At 44.3% G+C, this 23375-nt stretch overlaps 1 protein-coding gene across 3 annotated transcripts; it reads left to right on the top strand.

Annotated features, from left to right (window-relative positions):
* The first annotated feature begins 791 nt into the window (after positions 1-791).
* LOC123994940 (serine/threonine-protein phosphatase 4 regulatory subunit 3-like) lies at positions 792-22424 on the top strand. 3 transcript variants are annotated; one of them, XM_046298071.1, is made up of 15 exons: positions 792-1818; positions 2608-2663; positions 2868-2966; positions 3231-3851; positions 6666-6743; positions 9715-9831; positions 10098-10214; positions 12132-12263; positions 12673-12775; positions 13355-13513; positions 13845-14014; positions 14241-14383; positions 15413-15627; positions 15898-16091; positions 21297-22424. In XM_046298071.1, the coding sequence occupies exons 1-15, from the start codon at positions 1668-1670 to the stop codon at positions 21405-21407; spliced, it is 2466 nt and encodes an 821-aa protein (XP_046154027.1). In that variant the 5' UTR covers positions 792-1667; the 3' UTR covers positions 21408-22424. The 3 variants fall into 3 exon arrangements, with proteins under 3 accessions (XP_046154027.1, XP_046154028.1, XP_046154029.1); XM_046298072.1 differs by having other exon boundaries at positions 14244-14383; XM_046298073.1 differs by having other exon boundaries at positions 792-1809.
* The last annotated feature ends 951 nt before the right edge of the window (positions 22425-23375 follow it).

Below are 23375 nucleotides of genomic sequence, written 5' to 3' on the forward strand. Positions count from 1 at the left end.
AACCATTACGCACGCATGCAATGATCCTGGGTGTAGACAGCAGAGGAGTATTTAGAGGGCAAGTTGGTCAGGATGATATCTAAAAGGGCTCCCATGGTTATGGATTTAGGGTTGTACCTAGTAGGTTCCTTGATAATTTGTGTGAGATTGAGGGCATAAGTGTTGAGTGTTAAGCATGTCCCAGTTTAGGTCACCTAACAGTACGAACTCTGAAGATGGATGGGGGCAATCAACTCACATATTTTCATAACTGTATGGTTGGTTAAGGGCTTGTAAGTAAGGATTTCACTGAAGTGTCTACACCTGATGTGTTCGGTGCATGTGACAAACACAATTAGATTTGATTTGAAGTGAATTTAAGACATACAAATGAATTAAGAGATGGAGGAACATATTTGAATTGGTAAACTACCAGAGGGTGAATAATGGCATTCTCCAGGGAAGCCTGAATCTGAAAATAGTATCTTACAAATAATTGTTAATATTTCCCTATTACTTGCAAGGTATATGTAGTAGTTATGAGTCCGTACCATTAGCTGGATATTTCTTCATATTCTGTCTTTTGCACCAAGTGCAGGGCCGCTTAGAATTGGCCCAGGGTCGTCATGTTAAAATAAGAATTTGCTCTTAACTGACTTGTCTTGTAAGTCGCTCTGGATAAGAGCGTCTGCTAAATGACTTAAATGTAATGATGTAAATGTAGTTAAATAAAACAATGCTCAGGCTCGTCTCATATTTTGAGAACTGTACTGTTGCTTTAAAATGTGTCAGGCTGCCCTGTTGTTGCTGAGCTGGAAACCCCGTACTTTCTGAAGGGACCCAAGATGGCTGAACGCACACAGGGGGGGTAGTTGGCAATTATCTGTGCAATATGATGGACATTAATGTTTAATAACGTTAGTATGTGAAACGTAACATTGATGGAGTTATACGATTACAGCTGGTTGATCTGCCTAATTTTTGAGTGCAAGAATACCTCGTAAGGAGAGAGACTGGTCTCTCTGCGGCCCAGAGCCAGAACATGGCGGAACACTTGGGAAAGAAATAGCTAGCAGCTAACGGTATTATCAAGAGACACCTAGCTAGCTGTTCCGAAACGTCGGGGGCTACATTGGATAACACTGGTTGTAAACGGGCAATAATATAACCGGTGCATAGTATTTATCGCTATTTAACAATTTACTGTTTTCATACGATGTTTATTGTAGTTAGGCAGTTGGCTGACTAGCTAACTTGCTAGCCAGAGATCTAGCCCACTACGGTAGTTACAGAAGCTAGCATACAAAAATCACCTCACTGTAGCTGAAGTCTGAGGATATAGCCAGGTGATCTTACCTGAATGTTTACCTTTCAAACATACTCGTCATACTTATTATTTAGTCTGTGCTGTTTCTGGAGGATAATGCGAACCTCACTAGCAAGTCGGTTATGTTAAACTGCGCGACTTGATCATGCGTCGTGCATTTCTAGTCTGCGAAAGACATGTTTTGCGGAAGCCAACTAAGGTTAGTTATCTGTAGGAAGTTACAATTAGCCAAACCCAAGTAATCTAGATACTGTGTTTGAAAGCGAAAGTGGATCTAGTTATCCTCATACAAGGAAGTCGGTAGAGTTGCGGCGCAAGGTAAATACATCGGCGGGGGAAGCGGCCACGAACACCTGCCAAGATGACGGATACCCGCCGCCGAGTCAAAGTGTATACTCTCAACGAGGACAGACAATGGGATGACCGCGGTACGGGACACGTCTCCTCCGGTTATGTGGAGAGGCTGAAAGGCATGTCTCTGCTGGTGCGAGCGGAGAGCGATGGTGAGTCAGGTATAAGTATTGTTACTACTCTTAATACCCTCAACCATTGGTTTAACTCTTTGTTCTGATCATTTCATGAATCATGTTGTTGATAACACCTAACTTGTTAGCCGTAAACAAACTATATCGTTTGTGTGAACTATTATAGTTTTTGTGTACTCTTATTTAGACTGTCAAAAAAATGAGCCTTGATATCTAGTGATTGGGTGGTCCATTAAGCCCTTGACATCATAAACAAGGCACTAACCCTAAATCCCCATATTGTGCACTGAAAGATGAAAAAACATAGTGGAAGGTAGGAAGGTCCCCCATCTCTTTCCTCCAGTTGTATTGAGCCATCACGCTGTTGTAAACTTTCTCAGTTCAAGAAGTCTGTCATCGCCTTGGACATATGCCATGTTCGAAACAACTGAAGTCTAAAAAATAGTGATCTTCGGGGCGGAAAGTGGGAGCTCTAGTAAAAGGCCAGAGTTCCCGAGTTGGGATTCCAAGTTGGATGACCATTCAAATCAAGTTTTCACAGCGGGAACTACATTTTTTCAGAGTTCCCAATTGTTTTGAACGCGCAGAACTCTGAGATTTCCGAGGTCCCAGTTGTTTTGAATGTGGCATTACATAACCACACTGTCCTCACAGCCTCCCAAAGAGGGTTTTGAGATACACAACTCCCAATTTAGCACCTCTACTGTCCTGTTTATAGCAGTAACCTGCCTCCCCTTTCGAAGTCTTTGTGCAAACTGCGAAACTGCACGTTCGTTGTTAGTGTAATAACATACTGTGTTTTTTCTCATCCCTCAGGTTCCCTACTGCTCGAGTCGAAAATCAATCCAAACACAGCCTACCAGAAACAACAGGTCAGTCACTTGCTTGATGAAGACACTTGAATATAAGCATTATGTGGTCTATGACCTGGTCCGTGTTCATTAGGCACCAAATGGAAGAAACTGGGAGGATATTCCTGGAGCTGGTCACATAAGAAACATCTGTGTTTTCAGACACCGCATGCCCTAATGAACACGTTGCTAACTCTTTTTTTTTCCCTTCTCTTGTCCTTTCAGGACACATTGATAGTGTGGTCGGAGGCTGAGAACTATGACCTGGCCCTCAGCTTCCAGGAGAAGGCCGGCTGCGATGAGATCTGGGAGAAAATCTGTCAGGTTGGTAACCTTATATTCCTGTGTGTAAGCATGCTCAACTCTGTTTTGTGGCCAGATGCCCCAAATCCCCTAATAATGAAGGAAAATGGGTTAGCACTCACTTGACAAAGTGACAGCAGATACTTTGATTTCAAAAATCAAAGTATGGCTTAAAAGTAGGATCATGCTTGTTCTTGTTTAACAAATGTCTTCATGCATTGTGTTTTGACTCGTCTCTCTGTTCTGTCCCTCATGTTGTGTTGTTATAACTCCGATCTCCAACAGGTCCAGGGCAAGGACCCGTCAGTGGACATCACACAAGAGCTGGTGGACGAGTCGGAGGAGGAGCGCTTTGACGACATGTCCTCCCCGGGCCTCGAACTCCCTCCCTGCGAGCTGGGCCACCTTGAGGAGCTCGCTGAGCTCGTGGCCTCATCCCTCCCCTCCCCCTTACGCCGTGAGAAACTAGCCCTGGCTGTGGAGAACGAGGGCTACATCCGCAAGCTCCTGGAGCTCTTCCGCCAGTGCGAGGACCTGGAAAATGCAGATGGCCTCCACCACCTATACGAGATCGTCAAGGGCATCTTCCTGCTAAACCGCACGGCCCTCTTCGAGGTCATGTTCTCTGAGGAGTGCATCATGGATGTGATTGGCTGCCTGGAGCATGACCCTGCGCTGGATGGGTTGCCGCGGCGCCACCGCGACTTCCTCACCAAGACTGCGCGCTTCAAGGAGGTCATCCCTATCGGTGACCCCGAGCTGCGGGCCAAGATCCACCAGACGTACCGCGTGCAGTACATCCAGGACATGGTGCTGCCCACGCCATCTGTGTTCGAGGAGAACATGCTCTCTACATTGCACTCGTTCATCTTCTTCAACAAGGTGGAGATTGTGGGTATGCTGCAGGTGAGGTCGGGGCGTAGGGAGCATAGTAGAATACACATGCAAGTAAGGTTGGGAGGTATCCAGATTTTCATACTGTTCCGTTACCATACTGGGATATACGGGATTACCGTCAGTGTACACAAGGGGTGCTATTTCTTTCCAAAAGTGTTTGTAGATAGCCATCTCTGTGGAAACGCAAGAGTGTTTGGTAAGATGGCACAAGGAGCCAGATGTTTCACCGGATGTATAAATCTGAAGCATCAGGTTGGCATTTCCACTCGCCACCAAATATGGTGATGAGAGGAAGCCAAGTGGCCGGAAGTGGGAGAAGATTTATTTTGTTTGACATTCTGCTAATTTTCTCAATGCAGTTCCAAATTCCAGTTCCTTCCTAGAATTTGTTAGTTATTAACAGCGTGGACTATTTTTTTTTTTTTTTTTTTTTGTAGACTTTTAGAGCTACATTTGTTTTGCATTGTGTAGGAGTGCAAGGGCCAATTGAGTTATTGCACTTGCACACTTCAGAGTAGATGTTCCCTAACGGAAATATGCAAATACATGCAAGAATGCACCAATAGGATCTTGGCTCTGCCCACCACCTTGCTTGTTCTTCCCACTGATTAATTTGCTCCCATTGGAAACAACAGACGTGGTCTATCTTGGGTTACTTATTTAAAAAAATCTTTGGTTACGTTGCTTGATGGATATGTAGACAGGTTGGATGTTTTGCAACAAAACTGATGTGTGTGCAACAATGGGTTAAAACAGACTGGGTTGGTTTAGATTGGTTTACATGTCAACAGTGATCCCAGAAATGTTCCATATGCACAAATTGCTTTTCTCTCATTTTCTGTTCAACTTTTGTTTACATCCCTGTTAGTGAGCATTTCTTCTTTGCCTAGATAATACATCCACTTGACAGGTGTGGCATATCAACAAGCTGATTAAACAGCATGATCATTACACAGGTGCACCTTGTGCTGGGAAAATAAGGCCACTTTTAATGTGCCGATTTGTAACACAATGCAACAGATGTCTCAAGTTCTGAGGGAGCGTGCATTTGGCATGCTGACTGCAGGAATATCAGCCAGAGCTGTTGCAAGAGAATTGAATGTTAATTTCTCTACCATAAGCCACCCCCAATGTCGTTTCAGAGAATTTGGCAGTATGTCCAACCGGCCTCACAGCCGCAGACCATATGTATGGCGTTGTGTGAGTGAGCGGTTTGCTGATGTCAACGTTGTGAACAGAGTGCCCCATGGTGGTGGTGGGGTTATTGTATGGGCAGGCATAAGTTACGGACAATTGCATTTTATCAATGGCAATTTGAATGCACAGAGATACCGTGACGAGATCCTGAGGCCCGTTGTTGTGCCATTCATACACCGCCATCACTTCATGTTTCAGCATGATAATGCACGGCCCTATGTCGCAAGGATCTGTACACAATTCCTGGAAGCTGAAATTGTCCCAGTTCTTCCATGGAATGCATAGTCAGACAGGTATTGAGCAGGTTTGGGATGCTCTGGATCAACATGTATTCCAGTTCCTGCCAATGTCAGCAACTTTGCACAGCAATTGAAGAGGAGTGGGACAACATTTCACAGGCCACAACCAACAGCCTGATCAACTCTATGTGAAGGAGATCGTGCTGCATGAGGCAAATGGTGGTCACACCAAATACTGACTTGTTTTGTTTTTTGAAGGTATCTGCAGTGGTGTAAAAATACTGACGTAGGTCAAGTGGGTACTTTATCTACTGCTGGGTATCTGTCACCAACAGAAGCATATCTGTATTCCCAGTCATGTGAAATCCATAGATTAGAGCCTAATGAATTCATCTAAATTGACGGATTTTCCATATGAACTGTAACTAAGTAAAAACGTTGAAATTGTTGCATATTGTTTATATTTTTGTTCAGTATTATTTTCCACAATGCGTATTTGTCTCAGTTGTTGGTCTGCTAGGTAGCATTTTTTTTGTTGGCATATTAATGTTGACAGAAAATCAGTCAACAACTCAAAGTAAGAACAAGCTAAAAACTAGCTGAAATGAGGCACCTACGATTCCCCACATGGCAGCTTATTGTCTTTTTGGCTATCATAAAAATTCATAACAAAGCACGACTTCCGACACCATGGATGTGCTCACATAATTTTTGTGACGTTGTCAGCCAATCCGTCTGGAGCTCATGCTCATCAGGCACCAAATGAAAGAAAACGGACTGAATCAGGAAGGCCGTAGCTGGGCATGTCCAATAAATAAAAAAAAGCTGTCACAAAACATTAAACAAACAAAAACAAGTCTGTGTGCCCTAAACAACAAGCCTCTGGTTAACACGATACAGCTACACACTATGTGAAGGTCTGACTGAAATGAAAAATGGTCAAACTGTCATAAACACTTCTCAAAGGTCCTTTATCTAGAGGCTTCTGTTTTTTGAATGTCCTCTCATGCCTCTAACCTGGCCAGTCTGTCACCTGCAAGTCAGGGTTGTGTTCAGAAGGCACAAAAAAATACAATGTGTTCGTATTGGACAGGGACAGATGGTACATCCTGTTTTTCAAAATGTTTTCTCCTGTTTTGTGCCTACTGAAACAACCCCAGGGAGTCGGGCATGGTGCGACAGCTAAACAGCAGACCAACTGCCAAAATGTCTGAAATCAAACACTATCGTGCAGTGATGCAAGCGACAGCTAGAAGTTGCCTTCATAGGCACAGCTTACCCGTTTCAAACCATAACCATTTGGAAGTCAAAACAAAGAATTGGCAGTATATCAGTGTACATCTTTCATGTTCTCTTTTTTTTTTTTTCTTTCCCCTCCCTCGCTCAGGACGACGAGAAGTTCCTGACAGACCTCTTTGCACAGCTCACAGATGAGGCTACCGACGATGACAAGCGACACGAACTGGTACGCCAACTGACAGCAGCACAGGCACAAATGTTTTTTTTTTTTACACCTGACAAATATCCCCACCTTCCTTACACACTAGTCTTTCTCCCCCGGCTGATTTTCGGGGCTAACAATGGTAAGAAATAATACAAAATACTGCAAAGTTTCCTAAGTGTTTATTAGACCTATGGTTCTAGGGATGTAACGATTCCCTCTGTCCTCAGTTCCAATGTTTAAGATCCAATGCATCGGTCTGCGGGAGCCCAATCGCATCCAAATGTGAAGCATGCATCGGTCAGAAAACCCATTCAAACATTAAACAGCAGTGTGCGCGAGACAGCTGCTCACCCCAACGAGAGGCCTATCCCTGTTCTAGGCTATTTGTACATTTGCGGGGCACCTTCAGAATTGCTACTTGTAAAATGGCTTTTGCATTGTCAAATCATGGGTTTTATTATTTGAGTGACAACCAACGTAATTTGCTGAGTCATTGTTACCTTTGCCAAATGCGCTGTAGAAAATAGTTTTTTTACCAGGGTTGTGTAGCCTACCGGAGTGGATACAACTCACATCCAACTGCTGATTGGGGTTTTCAATAATTAAGATTGTATTTAGATTGTTCAGGTTCGCCATAAGATGTTGATTTGCTTTAAACAGTGTATTTGGTCCTTTTTACCCGAACCGGGTAATTTCATAAAGGACATCAGTGATTTTTGTGAGCTGTGCGTGGTCACATTCATTGGTCAGAGTGGGATAAAAGACAGGGTAAAATCCAAAGTTGCATTTGATTAATTAGTTACATTTCTGAAGATAAATATGGACAGTACTAGCTCTGTGTTTCATCTGTAGAATAAGTTAATCAGTGGGTGATGATGATTTCAGAAAAAAAACTATGGGGGGACAAAAGCCTAAATTGCCCCCACCCCAGGGGTGGTAGATGCTCAGCCTGCCCTATGGCTCCGCTCAGGTGCCTACACACACAGACACTGAGGTCCACGCAGCTTAAGCTGAAAGTACACTATAGACTTTTGTCCCCGATTTAGCTGTCCCAGACAAGTTTTTGAGATCGGAGACAAATTACCCATGTTGTTGCCAACTTGAGACTCTCGGTCGTCACTGACACTTACTTAATGTGATCGGGTCAGAGACGCAATCTGAGGGCTACCAATCCTGTCTTTGAGCAGCTCCAGACGTTGCGATGTTTTCAAACCTGTTTGTTTTCAAACCTTGCTTCTACACCTGCATTGCTTGCTGTTTGGGGTTTTAGGCTGGGTTTCTGTACAGCACTTTGAGATATCAGCTGATGGAAAAAGGGCTTTATGAATAAATTTGATTTGATTTTATCGGCACAATCTGCAATACTCTTGGGTTGCGCATCTCGCACTTCAAATTTTTGGCAATGATGATCAGCAATAGCCACTTAGAGCTCACCAGAGAAGAAGCCAGTGGGGAGATGTTTCGCTTCACCCAGAATGTGTTTACTCAAGCATGACACCAAGTATGCCTTTGTCAGTAATGTAAAGTACTTAAGTAAAAAATACTTTAAAGTAGATTTTTAGGGTATCTGTACATTACTATTTATATTTTGGACTACTTTTACTTCACTACATTCTTTAAAAAATGTATTTGACTTTTTGCTACATACATTTTCCTTGACACCCAAAAGTACTTGTTACATTTTGAATGCTTAGCAGGACAGGAAAATGGTCAAATTCACAGTTATCAACTGAACATCCCCGGTCATCACTACTGCCTCTGATCTGGTGGACTCACTAAACACACATGCATTGTTTGTAAATTCTGTCTGAATGCTGGAGTGTGCCCCTGGCTATTTGTAAATAAATAAAAAACAAGACACTTGTGTCTTCTAGTTTTCTTAATATAAGGAATTTTTATTATTTATACTTAATACTTAAGTATATTTTAGCAATTACACTTACTTTTGATACTTAAGTATATTTTAAACCAAATACTTTTAATCAAGTAGAATTTTACTAAGTGATTTTTATTTCAGTCGTTTTCTATTAAGGTATCTTTACTCTTTACCCAAGTATGACAATTGCTGTGTTATTCAATTCAAAATGTTGGCTACAAACTTTTGAGGCTGCTTTGAGCCACCACTCGTTAACGTAGCTAAAAATCTAATCACATGGCATTGTGTTTGTGAGACAGTGTGGAGAATCCCCACGACTAAGTGAAGAATCTTGTCGTGTGTGTGACACCCCGTCTGCATCTAGATGCGTATCGAATCGTTCATGAAAGGAGAGTTGCATATCCTTATGCTTCCTGGTCCTGGGAATCCAAAGGAGATGCAGCACGTGTTTGTTTTTTCCCCTTCCACGCACACACTTCATTCAAATGATCAGCTCATCATTAAGCCTTTAGTGAAGGGGTGTCAAACGCATTCCATGGAGTGTTTGCAGGTTTTCCCTTGTACTTGATCAATCATTTTAAGGTGATTGCTTTGTTAGGAACTCCCCGTCACCTGGCTGTCTAGGTCTTAATTGGGCACGAATTGAAAGGAAATAACAAAAACCAGCAGACACTCGGACGTCCATGGAATGTGTTTGAACTTAAGCAGGGGTGTCAATCAGCTGTGTTCGTGCTAGGGCGAAAACAAAACTGGGCTTGGAGACGCTGCATTAGACAATTAAAAGAAACGCTCATAGCAAATGAGACATGCAAATTAAATAATTGAGGATGATGCCAAAAAGTCTTACTTAGGATAGTCCTATTTTTAATTTTATTTAACTAGGCAAGTCTGTTAAGGAATTCTTATTTACAATGGCCAAACCCAGACGACACTGGGCCAATTGTGCACCGCCCTTTGGGACTCTCAATCACGGCCGGTTGTGATACAGCCTGGATTGGAACCAGGGTGTCTGTAGTGACGTCTCTAGCACTGAGATGCAGTGCCATAGACCGCTGCACCACTCTGGAGCCCAGATAGTTAGCCAATGACTAACACAAAGCATTGTTTTCCCCGCAGGTAAACTTTCTAAAGGAGTTCTGCGCCTTCTCACAAACGTTACAACCTCAAAACAGAGACACCTTCTTCAAGACTCTGTCAAACATGGGAATTCTCCCTGCACTAGAGGTTATACTGGTGAGTGCCCACACACACACACAAGCCCTAGCCCACAAGCACAAGCCCTAGCCCCAACCTGTGTAAATTCCACCTAGCCTATTTGAGGGCAAGGTGGACCTTATTGCTTATACCAATTACCTACACAGTTATTTAAGGTCTACATGGATGGAATATTGTACTCAAACTCACTGCTTTGTATTCCTTAGCTGTCTTTTCCAATGTTCTTCTCCTCTGTTCTGATTGTTCATATTGGATTCCGTTGTGAATATTGTGTGTGCCGTCAGGGGATGGATGATGTGCAGGTGCGCGGCGCAGCCACCGATATCTTCTCCTATCTGGTGGAGTACAACCCCTCTATGGTACGAGAGTTTATCATGCAGGAGTCCCAGCAGAACGACGATGTGAGTACAGCTCTTTTACCTGCACACCTCCCTCATGCAGTAGGACAACAGAGATAGGAATCTGAGTGCGCGCTAACCAAGCTTGCCAGGTGCACGGTGTTTCTTCTGACACATTGGTGCGGCTGGCTTCCGGGTTGGATGCGCGCTGTGTCAAGAAGCAGTGCGGCTTGGTTGGGTTGTGTATCGGAGGACGCATGACTTTCAACATTTGTCTCTCCCGAGCCCGTACGGGAGTTGTAGCGCTGAGACAAGATACTAACAATTGGATACCACGAAATTGGGGAGAAAAAGGGGTAAAAATTCAAAAAAAAGACATGAAGGACAGTCAATTCTGAAAATTTCAAGCACACTCGCAAAAACCATCATGCACTATGATGGAACTGGCTATGATGAAACCATCAAGCACTATGATGAAACTGATGAAAGCCACCATTGTGTATGATGCAGGCAGCTCATCATGCCACAATGAAACCAGATGTCATTGTTTTCGTTTTTGAAATATTTTTCATTTAGCTTTTTTTGCTAACAAAAAGAACACATAGACAAACACAAACACAAACGACTTAATGTTTACATACATTCATCTAATTGTTGTGTTTGTCTAGACAATTTTATTTTTATTTTACAAAATATTTAAATGATAAAACATTTGATTCTTTCATTCTCTTAAAGTTGGATCAATTGACTTCCTGTATTTATGTAATGACTTATTCAATACAAGTGATAAAAATAATATTGCCCAACCCATTGGGTACCTCACCACACCCCCATATGCCTTGCCTTGGAAGTATGCAGACAGATGGATGAAAAGCATACTTGCATTGTAAAACTGACAGCCAGCTTTCTAACTCGGCCCTTCACTTTTGGACTGGCTCAAATAGGATTCCCTCGACATTGCTCTGATGTCCAAAAGCTTTCAGATCAACATTTTGTGAAACAGTATAAAACTTAAGTTGCATATATTTGAAAAAGTCTACATTGGTCAGTCCAAAATTGCTTTTGAATTCTGTCATGGAAATAATTGTATCGCCTATTACTGGTTCGTTTACGGTTTCTATGCCTTTAGTTTTCCATGTGGTCCAATTTGTCTGTGAATTCTGAAAAGCTATCCAAATATATTTCCAAAGGGGGTGTTTTTAGGGAGTGATATTGGTTCTCGTAGAATCCATTTAATTTTCTAAACTGTAAAGTTGTTAATGTTCTTAGCTCCATCCTTTGAATCCAGACACGTGAAAAGATTCTCGGGATGAGCATGCGTATCTTCAATATGTACCCATTGTTCCTCTTTAGTGCATTTAACAATAAAAAAAGCCTTGCTTGGTGAAAAGATACAATTCCAAATCTGGAAGGTTAAAACCACCTTTAAATTTAGGGACATGTAAAACATTCCTATTCTGAGTTTTATGAATTCTCTTATGGCAGAGTATATTTTTTGAAAGAATGTTTTCGGTGGGGTAATTGGTACTACTGAAAATAAGTATTAACTTTGGGAGCCATGCCATTCTAGGGGTTTGTTCCGCATGTATGTTTTATGGGGATTATTCCATTTAATTATCTGATTTCATGTTGGATGTCATTGTTTTTAATGAAACTGATTGCAATTTTGTATTATTACCTTTTGACGTCTCACACAGATGTTAGGCCTCATGAACAGTCTTCACCTAGAGTCTGCTAAGAGGTTTAAAGTACCATATTCATTCAGTTTGAAATTCTGGACATAAGCTAGCATGCTCTTCAAACCAGCCAGCCAGGTAAACTACCAAGCAACATAGGGTAGTCCACAATATTTCATGGCATCCGGGCGTCTTCCTACGAGTTGCCTATGTGTTTTGAATGCTAGTGGCGAATTTGCTTCTAGACGCTGATCTTCAGCCAGTTTTACATTTCCCCCACCAATGGTCCCTTGGTGTCTCCCAGGACATCCTGCTGATCAACCTGATCATCGAGCACATGATCTGTGACTCTGACCCGGAGCTGGGCGGCGCCGTACAGCTGATGGGTCTGCTACGCACCCTGGTCGATCCTGAAAACATGATGGCCACCGCCAATGTGAGTAGATCGGCTCGCTTCTGACCTTTTTTCCTTACCCCTTTCACCCTGATAACATGCTGGTCATGGCCAATGTAAGTCTTACAATGCCCTCTCATCTCCCCCCGAGAGAGTTGCTTGAATTCGAATCGACCCTTAGCTCCTAGTCCTTGGGCAGGATCTAAATCCCACCAGGCATACTTCCTAGAGGCTCCGCTACCGTTTTGTGACTTCACTTGGCACCACACCTGGGGCTTCGCACAGAGATTTCGCTGCATTCCATCATTTGAAACTAAGGAGATCACTTGGTAGAGTGTAAACCAAACCCAACTTACTCTCTAGGCACTTCCTTCAGGTCATGTGTGTTTTGGTGAAACCCTTTTCACTTGGAGTGTTTGCATCTCATGGTTTGACTCTCCTCCTCCTGCAGAAAACGGAGAAGACGGAGTTCCTGAGCTTCTTCTACAAGCACTGCATGCATGTCCTCTCTGCTCCTCTACTGGCCAACACCACGGATGACAAACCCAGTAGAGGTGTGTCCCCTGTGTGTGCAAAGAAACAATGTTTTACCTGCATCCAAATGAACCAGAAATACTATTTATTTTATTTTACCTTTATTTAACTAGGCAAGTCAGTTAAGAACAAATTCTTATTTTCAATGACGGCCTAGGAACAGTGGGTTAACTGCCTGTTCAGGGGCAGAACGACAGATTTGTACCTTGTCAGCTCGGGGGTTTGAACTTGCAACCTTCCGGTTACTAGTCCAACGCTCTAACCACTAGGCAACACTGCCGCCCCACTATAAGATATATGTGTGTGTTAGTGTCCTGTTATTGTCAGGATGACTGGCACACTCACTTAAAGTTGTATATACTGTATCTGATTCGAGCAGGTACAATTTAGCGTTCTGTCACACTTACGCGCATGCATGCACACCCGAGATGAGCCACCATATGTCAGTGCTCTGAGTGAATGAATGACCTCTTACACAAGTATACACACACACACACACACACACACACACACACACACACACACTGTATGTCTGTGTGAGTGCTTCATGTTTGTTATGAACACCCACACCGTTAACCACCTCCCTGTATCCCCTCCAGATGACTTCCAGACGTCTCAGCTGCTGGCGCTGATCCTGGAGCTGCTGACGTTCTGCGTGGAACACCACACCTACCACATCAAGAACTACATCATCAACAAGGACATCCTCCGTAGGGTCCTGGTGCTCACTGCCTCACAGCACGCCTTCCTGGCCCTCTGTGAGTCCTCTATACACACACACACACACACACACACACACACACACACACACACACACACACACACACATAACGTTCAGCTCGCCAATAACACGTCACTATATCCTCACCAAGCCTGTGTTGTATCTTTCTGCATCACCACCACACTCTAGACCTTTAAAACACCTTCCTCTTTCTATTCCAATATCTCACACACACTTGCTGAGTCTCTCTCTGTGCTGACACTCAGGAGAGAACTGTAACATCTGCACACTCTACGAGTTGGTTGGAACATTGTTTCTGTATCAACTTGATCACAGTGAAAAGGTGACTGTGTGTCAAACTCCTCCAGGCGCGCTGCGCTTCATGAGGCGGATCATCGGGCTGAAGGACGAGTTCTACAACCGCTACATCATGAAGAATTTCCTGTTTGAGCCGGTGGTCAAGGCCTTCCTCAACAACGGCGCCCGCTACAATCTCATGAATTCAGCCATCATCGAGATGTTTGAATATGTCCGTGTGGTGAGCATTTCTTCGCTTCCAATGTCTCCTGTGTTTGTGTTTTAACTTTTATTGTAAAAAGAAATTATATCACGAAAGAAAGTATAAATGGTAACCTACTCCTAGCGGCCTTACGTTTGACAATATCACCTCTGCTTAGACAGAACAAAACCTAAGCTGAGCAAGAATGGTATGGTCTTTCTCTCTCTTTTCTCTTTCCTCCTCTATATGCTACCATTCTCCCCAGGAGGATGTGAAGTCCCTGACGGCCCACATAGTGGAGAACTACTGGAAGTCCCTGGAGGATGTGGACTACGTGCAGACCTTTAAAGGACTGAAGCTGCGCTATGAACAGCAGAAGGAGAGGCAGGACAACCCCAAACTGGACAGGTTCATATATTGTTTTTGTGTTTATTTATTGTCATGTGTCCATTGTTTTTACTATGTGCTGCAAAATGAATTGCACCTCTGGGATAAGAAAGACCACTCTAAGGCTGAGGGGGAAGGGTGATGGGATCAAATCACATTTATTTATATAGCCCTTCGTACATCAGCTGATATCTCAAAGTGCTGTACAGAATCCCACCCTAAAACCCCAAACAGCAAGCAATGCAGTTGTAGAAGCACGTTTGCCTAGGAAAAACTCCCTAGAAAGGACTAAACCTAGAGAGGAACCAGGCTATGTGGGTTGGCCAGTCCTCTTCTGGCTGTGCCGGGTGGAGATTATAACAGAACATGGCCAAGATGTTCAAATGTTCATAAATGACCAGCATGGTCAAATAATAATAATCACAGGCAAAACACTTGAAACTGGAGCAGCAGCAAGGCCAGGTGGACTGGGGACAGCAAGGAGTCATCATGTCAGGGAGTTCTGAGGCATGGTCCTAGGGCTCAGGTCCTCCGAGAGAGAGAAAGAAAGAGAATTAGAGAGAGCATACTTAAATTCACACAGGACACTGGATAAGACAGGAGAAGTACTCCAGATATAACAAACTGACCCTAGCCCCCCGACACAAACTACTGCAGCATAAATACTGGAGGCTGTGACGGGAGGGGTCAGGAGACACTGTGGCCCCATCCGAGGACACCCCCGGACAGGAGATGGCTGGATGGATAGATGAAATACATATTCTGCTAGTGATGTTTGGGGTTGGTAGTGGGCGTTCTAACTGTAGTTTTGAAATGGCTGCCATTAGCTACAGAATGAGTGGGTTATTGTCTTTGGCTTTAAACGATTACAATTGGCTAGTGATACGGTCTTCTTTTGGCTCGACTCAAGCTGATTGACTATGAATGATTGTCCATTTTTTTACCTTTGGAATCCACGTGTTTCTATCAATTTTGCTATCCCTCATTTGTCTGTAACTCAACTCTGCAGTCATGCTCAAGTTGAACCGTTTGCCAACTCTCCTTACACAGCATGCGGTCGATCCTGAGGAACCACCGGTTCCGGCGTGATGCGCGAACCCTGGACGACGATGAGGAGATGTGGTTCAACGCGGACGAGGAAGAGCTTGAGGACTGCGAGGCGGTGGTTCCCCCCTCGGACAACAAGATCACCAAAGCGAGCGGTGGCGCCGGCGAGAATGAAGACCTCATGGACCCCATCAGCAAGTTCATGGAAAGGAAGAAACGTAGGTCGCAGGGAAAGAATGCATGAATTACTGACAGAACTGAGTCAAATGCATATGTGAAGTGCTGTTTTTTAAGGGGAGTTTAGATGCACTTGTTTTGGTTTGGAATTTGTACTTTTGTCTCGGTGCTCTGGGGAAATGAAATGAAAGTGCATTTGAAGGTTGCTGATATACTCTGTACTGAGAAGAAAATAAGTTGTCTTGGGTCTTTAGAAAAAAGTAAAACTGACAGTCCACAACTGTCTGGATCTTTGTCTTTCTGTCGAACAGTGAAAGACTCCGATGACAAGGAAGTCCTGGGCAAGTCCAGTAGTCTGTCAGGCCGCCAGAGCCCCAGCTTCAAACTCTCCTTCTCCGGCTCCACCACCAAGACCAGCCTGTCCAGCCCGCCCGCATCGCTGCGCCCCGGCTCACCTGGGTCAGGGGCCAAGGGCTCACCCCCGACAGCAGCCGCAGTCACCAAGGTGGGTAGAATCACCAGACTAATCTCCACGGGGACCTGGGTTGTGTTCATTAGGGCACAACAGAAAACATTTCAAATGTAAAATAGTTATTGGACAGTTCAAGTTTGTCTGTTTTCTTCATTCTGTGCCTAAGAATGGAATGATTGTTTGGGAGTCGGAGTTTAGTTCTGACAAAAACACAGGGATCGTTTACCCAAAGTATAAAATTGACACATTTTGTTTCCTTACCTTGAAATCAGTCCGGAGAAGGACAGACTGCAATCCACACTTCGGGTTTGTTTGCCGAACCACTGCTAACAACCATTCACTTAACATTTGCAATTGAAAAACCATTAGAAGTCAATTTACCCCAATCGCACGCTCCCTCTGAACTTGAGACATCTGTGACATTGTGTTATGTAACAATTCTACTGCCAATGTTTGTCTATGGAGTTGCATGGATGTGTGCTCGATTTTATACATCTGCCAGCAACAGTTGTGGCTAATTTGAAGGGATGTCCACATGTATGTGGACAGTGCATTCGGAAAGTATTCAGACCCCTTTACTTTTAAACATTTAGTTACGTTACAGCCTTATTCTAAAATGGATTAAAACAAATGTATCATCAATTTACACACTACCCCATCATGACGAAGCAAAAACAGTTTTGCTTTAAAAAAAATGTATTTACATAATTACTCAGACCCTTAAAATTCAGACTTAAAATTGAGCTCAGGTGAATCCTGTTTCCATTGATCATCCTTGAGATGATCAATTGATTGGACATGATTTGGTAAGGCACACACCTGTCTATATAAGGTCCCCCTGTTGACAGTCCATGTCAAAGCACTGCAGCACTCCACCAATCAGGCCTTTATGGTAGAGTGGCCAGACTGAAGCCACTCCGTAAAAGGCACATGACAGCCCGCTTGGAGCTTGCCAAAAGGCAACTAAAGACTCTCAGACAATGAGAAATTAGATTCTCTGGTCTGATGAAACCAAGATTGAACTCTTTGGTCTGAATGCCAAGCGTCACGACTGGAGGAAACCTGGCACCATCTCTACGGTGAAGCATGGTGGTGGCAGGATCATGCGGTGGGGATGTTTTTCAGCGGCAGGGACTGGGAGAGTAGTTAGGATCGAGGGATAGATGAACGGAGAAAAATACAGAGTGAAGAATAGAGATCCTTGATGGAAACCTGCTCCAGAGCACTCAGGACCTCCGACTGGGGCGAAGGTTCACCTTCCAACAGGACAACAACCCAAAGCACACAGCCAAGATAACTCAGGACTGGCTTCGGGGCAAGTCTCTGAACGCTCTTGAATGGCCCGGACTTGAACCTGATCGAACATCCAACCCGACAGAGCTTGAGAGGATCTGCAGAGAAGAATGGAAGAAACTCCCCAAATACAAATGTGCCAATCTTGTAGCGTTGTACTCAAGAAGACCTGGTTGTCTGCTTTCCAACAGACACTGGAAGACAAATTCGCCTTTCAGCAGGACAATAACCTAAAACACAAGGCCAAATATACACGAGTTGCTTACCAAGATGACATCAAATATTCCTAGTGGCCTAGTTACAGTTTTGACTTAGCATAGATTTTCAAGCCGAGTTAAGACTTAAACATTTTCAATTCAGGCTGTAACACAAAAACATTTGGAATAAGTAACTGGGTATGAATACTTTCTGAAGGCTCTGTGTGTATATACTGTGTGTGTGTTTATATTTTAACTCAGCAAAAATAGAAACGTCCCTTTTTCAGGACCCTGTCAATCAAAGATAATTTGTAAAAAATTGCTAATAACTTTACAGATCTTTATTGTAAGGAGTTTAAACACTGCTTCCCATGCTTGTTCAATGAAGGATAAACAATTAATGAACATGCACCTGTGGAACGGTTGTTAAGATGCTTACAGACTGTAGGCAATTAAGGTCACATTTATTAACACTAAAGAGGCCTTTCTACTGACTGAAAAACACCAAAAGAAGATGCCCAGGGTCCCTGCTAATCTGCGTGAACGTGCCTTAGGCATGAGGACTGCAGATGTGGCCAGGGCAATAAATTGTAATGTCTGTACTGAGACGCCTAAGACAGTGCTACAGGGAGACAGGATGGACAGCTGATCGCCCTCGCAGTGGCAGACCACGTGTAACAACACCTGCAAAGGATCGATACATCCGAACATCACACCTGCGGGACAGGTACAGGATGGCAACAACAACTGCCCGAGTTACACCAGGAACGCACAATCCCTCCATCAGTGCTCAAACTGCCCACAATAGGCTGAGAGAGGCTGGACTGAGGGCTTGTAGGCCTGTTGTAAGGCATTTCAGGCAATCTCAACGCTGTGTGTTACAGGGAAGAAAACCTCCTCCCTCATGTCGTACCCTTCCTGTAGGCTCATCCTGACATGACCCTCTAGCACGACAATGCCACCAGCCATACTGCTCGTTCTGTGCGTCATTTTACATTTACATTTAAGTCATTTAGCAGACGCTCTTATCCAGAGCGACTTACAAATTGGTGCATTCACCTTATGACATCCAGTGGAACAGTCACTTTACAATAGTGCATCTAAATCTTAAAAGGGGGGGTGAGAAGGATTACTTATCCTATCCTAGGTATTCCTTAAAGAGGTGGGGTTTCAGGTGTCTCCGGAAGGTGGTGATTGACTCCGCTGTCCTGGCGTCGTGAGGGAGTTTGTTCCACCATTGGGGGGCCAGAGCAGCGAACAGTTTTGACTGGGCTGAGCGGGAACTGTACTTCCTCAGTGGTAGGGAGGCGAGCAGGCCAGAGGTGGATGAACGCAGTGCCCTTGTTTGGGTGTAGGGCCTGATCAGAGCCTGGAGGTACTGAGGTGCCGTTCCCCTCACAGCTCCGTAGGCAAGCACCATGGTCTTGTAGCGGATGCGAGCTTCAACTGGAAGCCAGTGGAGAGAGCGGAGGAGCGGGGTGACATGAGAGAACTTGGGAAGGTTGAACACCAGACGGGCTGCGGCGTTCTGGATGAGTTGTAGGGGTTTAATGGCACAGGCAGGGAGCCCAGCCAACAGCGAGTTGCAGTAATCCAGACGGGAGATGACAAGTGCCTGGATTAGGACCTGCTCTGCTTCCTGTGAGAGGCAGGGTCGTACTCTGCGGATGTTGTAGAGCATGAACCTACAGGAACGGGCCACCGCCTTGATGTTAGTTGAGAACGACAGGGTGTTGTCCAGGATCACGCCAAGGTTCTTAGCGCTCTGGGAGGAGGACACAATGGAGTTGTCAACCGTGATGGCGAGATCATGGAACGGGCAGTCCTTCCCGGGAGGAAGAGCAGCTCCGTCTTGCCGAGGTTCAGCTTGAGGTGGTGATCCGTCATCCACACTGATATGTCTGCCAGACATGCAGAGATGCGATTCGCCACCTGGTCATCAGAAGGGGGAAAGGAGAAGATTAATTGTGTGTCGTCTGCATAGCAATGATAGGAGAGACCATGTGAGGTTATGACAGAGCCAAGTGACTTGGTGTATAGCGAGAATAGGAGAGGGCCTAGAACAGAGCCCTGGGGGACACCAGTGGTGAGAGCGCGTGGTGAGGAGACAGATTCTCGCCACGCCACCTGGTAGGAGCGACCTGTCGGGTAGGACGCAATCCAAGCGTGGGCCGCGCCGGAGATGCCCAACTCGGAGAGGGTGGAGAGGAGGATCTGATGGTTCACAGTATCGAAGGCAGCCGATAGGTCTAGAAGGATGAGAGCAGAGGAGAGAGAGTTGGCTTTAGCGGTGCGGAGCGCCTCCGTCATACAGAGAAGAGCAGTCTCAGTTGAATGACTAGTCTTGAAACCTGACTGATTTGGATCAAGAAGGTCATTCTGAGAGAGATAGCGGGAGAGCTGGCCAAGGACGGCACGTTCAAGAGTTTTGGAGAGAAAAGAAAGAAGGGATACTGGTCTGTAGTTGTTGACATCGGAGGGATCGAGTGTAGGTTTTTTCAGAAGGGGTGCAACTCTCGCTCTCTTGAAGACGGAAGGGACGTAGCCAGCGGTCAGGGATGAGTTGATGAGCGAGGTGAGGTAAGGGAGAAGGTCTCCGGAAATGGTCTGGAGAAGAGAGGAGGGGATAGGGTCAAGCGAGCAGGTTGTTGGGCGGCCGGCCGTCACAAGACGCGAGATTTCATCTGGAGAGAGAGGGGAGAAAGAGGTCAGAGCACAGGGTAGGGCAGTGTGAGCAGAACCAGCGGTGTCGTTTGACTTAGCAAACGAGGATCGGATGTCGTCGACCTTCTTTTCAAAAAAACAATTCTGCAATGGAATGTCAGTGTTCTGCCATGGCCAGCGAAGAGCCCGGATCTCAATCCCATTGAGCACGTCTGGAACCTGTTGGATCGGAGGGTGAGAGCTAGGGCCACCCCCCCCCCCCAGAAATGTCCGGGAACTTGCAGGTGCCTTGGTGGAAGAGTGTGGTAACATCTCACAGCAAGAACTGGCATATCTTATGCAGTCCATGAGGAGGAGATGCACTGCAGTACTTATTGCAGCTGGTGGCCACACCAGATGCTGACCCACCCCCCTTTGTTCAGGGACACATTATTCCATTTCTGTTAGTCACATGTCTGTGGAACGTATTCAGTTTGTCTGTTTTTGAATCATGTTATGTTCATACAAATATTTACACATGGTAAGTTTGCTGAAAATAAATGCAGTTGACAGTGAGAGGACATTTCTTCTTTTGCTGAGTTATATGTATGTAGGTGGGTGGGTGTGTGTTTACACACACACTACCGTACAAAGTTTCGGGTCACTTAGAAATGTCCTTGTTTTTGAAAGAAAAGCACAAAAAAATGTCCATAAAAACAACATTGATCATAAATACAGTGTAGACATTGTTAATGTTATAAATTACTATTCTGATCAATTTGACATTATTTTAATGGACAAAAAAATAGCTTTACTTTAACAAACAAGGACATTTCTAAGTGAACCCAAACTTCTGAACGTGTGTGTATAGGTTTTCACTCAAGGATTTCAAATGCTGAAAAGTCCTTGAAGTCCTCTTAAGGGGCTGATTCTGATGGGAATCAGACATCAGTTTGGGGGCTCCAATATAGTAGCTTCCAGGCCTTAAGTTTTAGACCTCTGTTATGGTAAAGAGTTAAGTAGTTATTTTCTGTAAGAAATATAATCAAGATCAGATCTGAATACATGAATGACCCCGCCACCACTTTCTCTTGTTCTTTCTCAGGTGGGGCTGGTGGACTACCCCGATGACGACGAAGAAGACGAAGAGGAGGTGGGTGGCGAGAGTAAAGAAGAGACTCCGCCCTTGTCCAAGAAGTCCAAGCTTAGCTCCTAATAAAAATACATTGTTCATGACTGCTTTCCACCGATCCCACGATAGACCCAACACAGGATGGAACAAACTCTGCTCAAACTGTTAAAACAAATACACAACCCCCCCTTGGTTTTCAATGGGAGCTTCTGTTAAGGAGCGGACTATGGATGGAAACGCGTCTCCTCCAACTAATCCCAATATACAAGTGCCAATCGGGAGGCCGCAGAGCTAGGAACGAACGAGCGGAGATGGAAGACTATTACCGATAACGGCGTCAGATAAGAGGGGCAGGCTGACGATTTGTAATCCAACAAAGCTGAAATACAGCAGGAAATGACCACATAAACACACACACTCATCCACACACAGACTTAAACCCCAAAGAGCTTGTGTGCTCGGACCATGACCCCCGACCCCCCCCCCCACTCAGGGAAGGACATCACAGCGACCCCACCCCCTCCCCTCCCCCAATGGGGCCGACCAATCAAGATGCAGAACCACTCACCCCCTACGCTGACTTCTCCACCCACTTCTGTTAATTTCTCTCTTCTCCCTCCACTACTCCCCCCTTCTCATTTTTTTTAAAGATGTTAGTTTCTAGGACCAGACGGGGGACTGCAGACCAACGGCGAAATCGCTGTCGTTGGTTTTCATTTTGATGATGTCATTAGTGCTGTCGTCGTTGCTCAGCGGAAGTTCTTCCTCTCAATAGAGAAAAGCCAGCTGTTAATTTTTTTTCTTCTTTTAAATCACTCTGTTTTTGTAAATGACAACAAAGAGACCTGCCTTTTACATGTTCAGGAACTTCTGTCTCATTTGAACAGGTTTTTAAAGACCGCAGTAGGTTGAGCTAGTTTTACCCTTTTTTTGCCCTTTGAAACTGCAGATTTTTTGGACAAAATAATTTGTAATCCTGTCTTGATTAAAGATTGAGTGGAATTAGATGTGATCAATTTTATCATATCTTCACTTTCTTTTTTAGTTTTGTTTTCCATTGTTCAGAAATATTTGGGACCATTAAAAATGATCTTTGCTGTATGATGTCCAACTACCTTTTGTGAGACTGAGATTGTGTTCTCTGCACTGCTATGTTGCAGTAGCCTAGTCCCAGATCTGTTTGTGCTGTCTTGTCAACTCCTACGGTGGCGTGACCATCAGAATCGGCAAGACTTTACACTTTTAATTTTTTGGGATGTTGAAAGGTGTAGTAGCATATTTTATTGTGAATGTGACGTTTTTATAATTCATAAACTCATTTTTAGCAATTTTGTAATGGTTTGACTTGATAAGGAGGTCAGTTATCTTTTTACAAGGGTGAACCTCAGTTTATTGTATGTCTGCACTGTCTCCACCAGGTGGTGCTCTCGTATCACACAATACATGGAAAAGAGAAGAAATGTGGCTATATAGTCCTGTAAGGTCTTGAGGTGCACCGTTTGTCCGTTCCGTTTTCTTTCTGCACCGGTTTTCTTTCTTTATAATTTATCTTAAGGTTCAGAATTCTACCAAAGCTCAACATCTTTTATATTTTCAATTTTGCAGGGAGTCTATGGGTGAATTTAATGCTATAAATTCTATTCATCCCCAAGGTGAAATTATTGATTGTATCTACACTTTAAAAATGTTTTTATTTAAATGGTAAAACCAAGGATAGACGTGTGACTGATTAGTCATGTCTCCTTCCCCATTTCTATCTGTGCCTCGGCAGGTGCTGGAAAAATTCCCAAAAGCAAACAGCGACATGGTCACCTTAGCGCAGGTCGTATTATCCCACCTCATCACTTCAATAGCAGTCGGCTATCAAACCTCTGCTATTAATTAAAACCATCTGATTTAAACCCATCTGATCCCCAGAGGCTCAGCGTGCCCCTATTCACTTATTCACGCTGCCTATTTAAAACTCCATTCACTACAAAGCCTATTACAGACTTTGGAGTGAATGGACTTTTCAAAATTACCCCCAACCACCAATGCTACGTCTATTCCCCA

Source organism: Oncorhynchus gorbuscha, linkage group LG14 (assembly GCF_021184085.1).
Source record: "Oncorhynchus gorbuscha isolate QuinsamMale2020 ecotype Even-year linkage group LG14, OgorEven_v1.0, whole genome shotgun sequence".
In the NCBI taxonomy this organism is placed as follows: Eukaryota; Metazoa; Chordata; class Actinopteri; order Salmoniformes; family Salmonidae; genus Oncorhynchus; species Oncorhynchus gorbuscha.

Coding starts and splice junctions, on each gene's coding strand:
- LOC123994940 (XM_046298071.1), top strand. CDS start 1,668: ATGACGGATACCCGCCGCCGAGTCAAAGTGTATACTCTCAACGAGGAC. Junction 2,967..3,230: donor TCTGGGAGAAAATCTGTCAG/GTTGGTAACCTT, acceptor GATCTCCAACAG/GTCCAGGGCAAGGACCCGTC. Junction 12,776..13,354: donor GGATGACAAACCCAGTAGAG/GTGTGTCCCCTG, acceptor TATCCCCTCCAG/ATGACTTCCAGACGTCTCAG.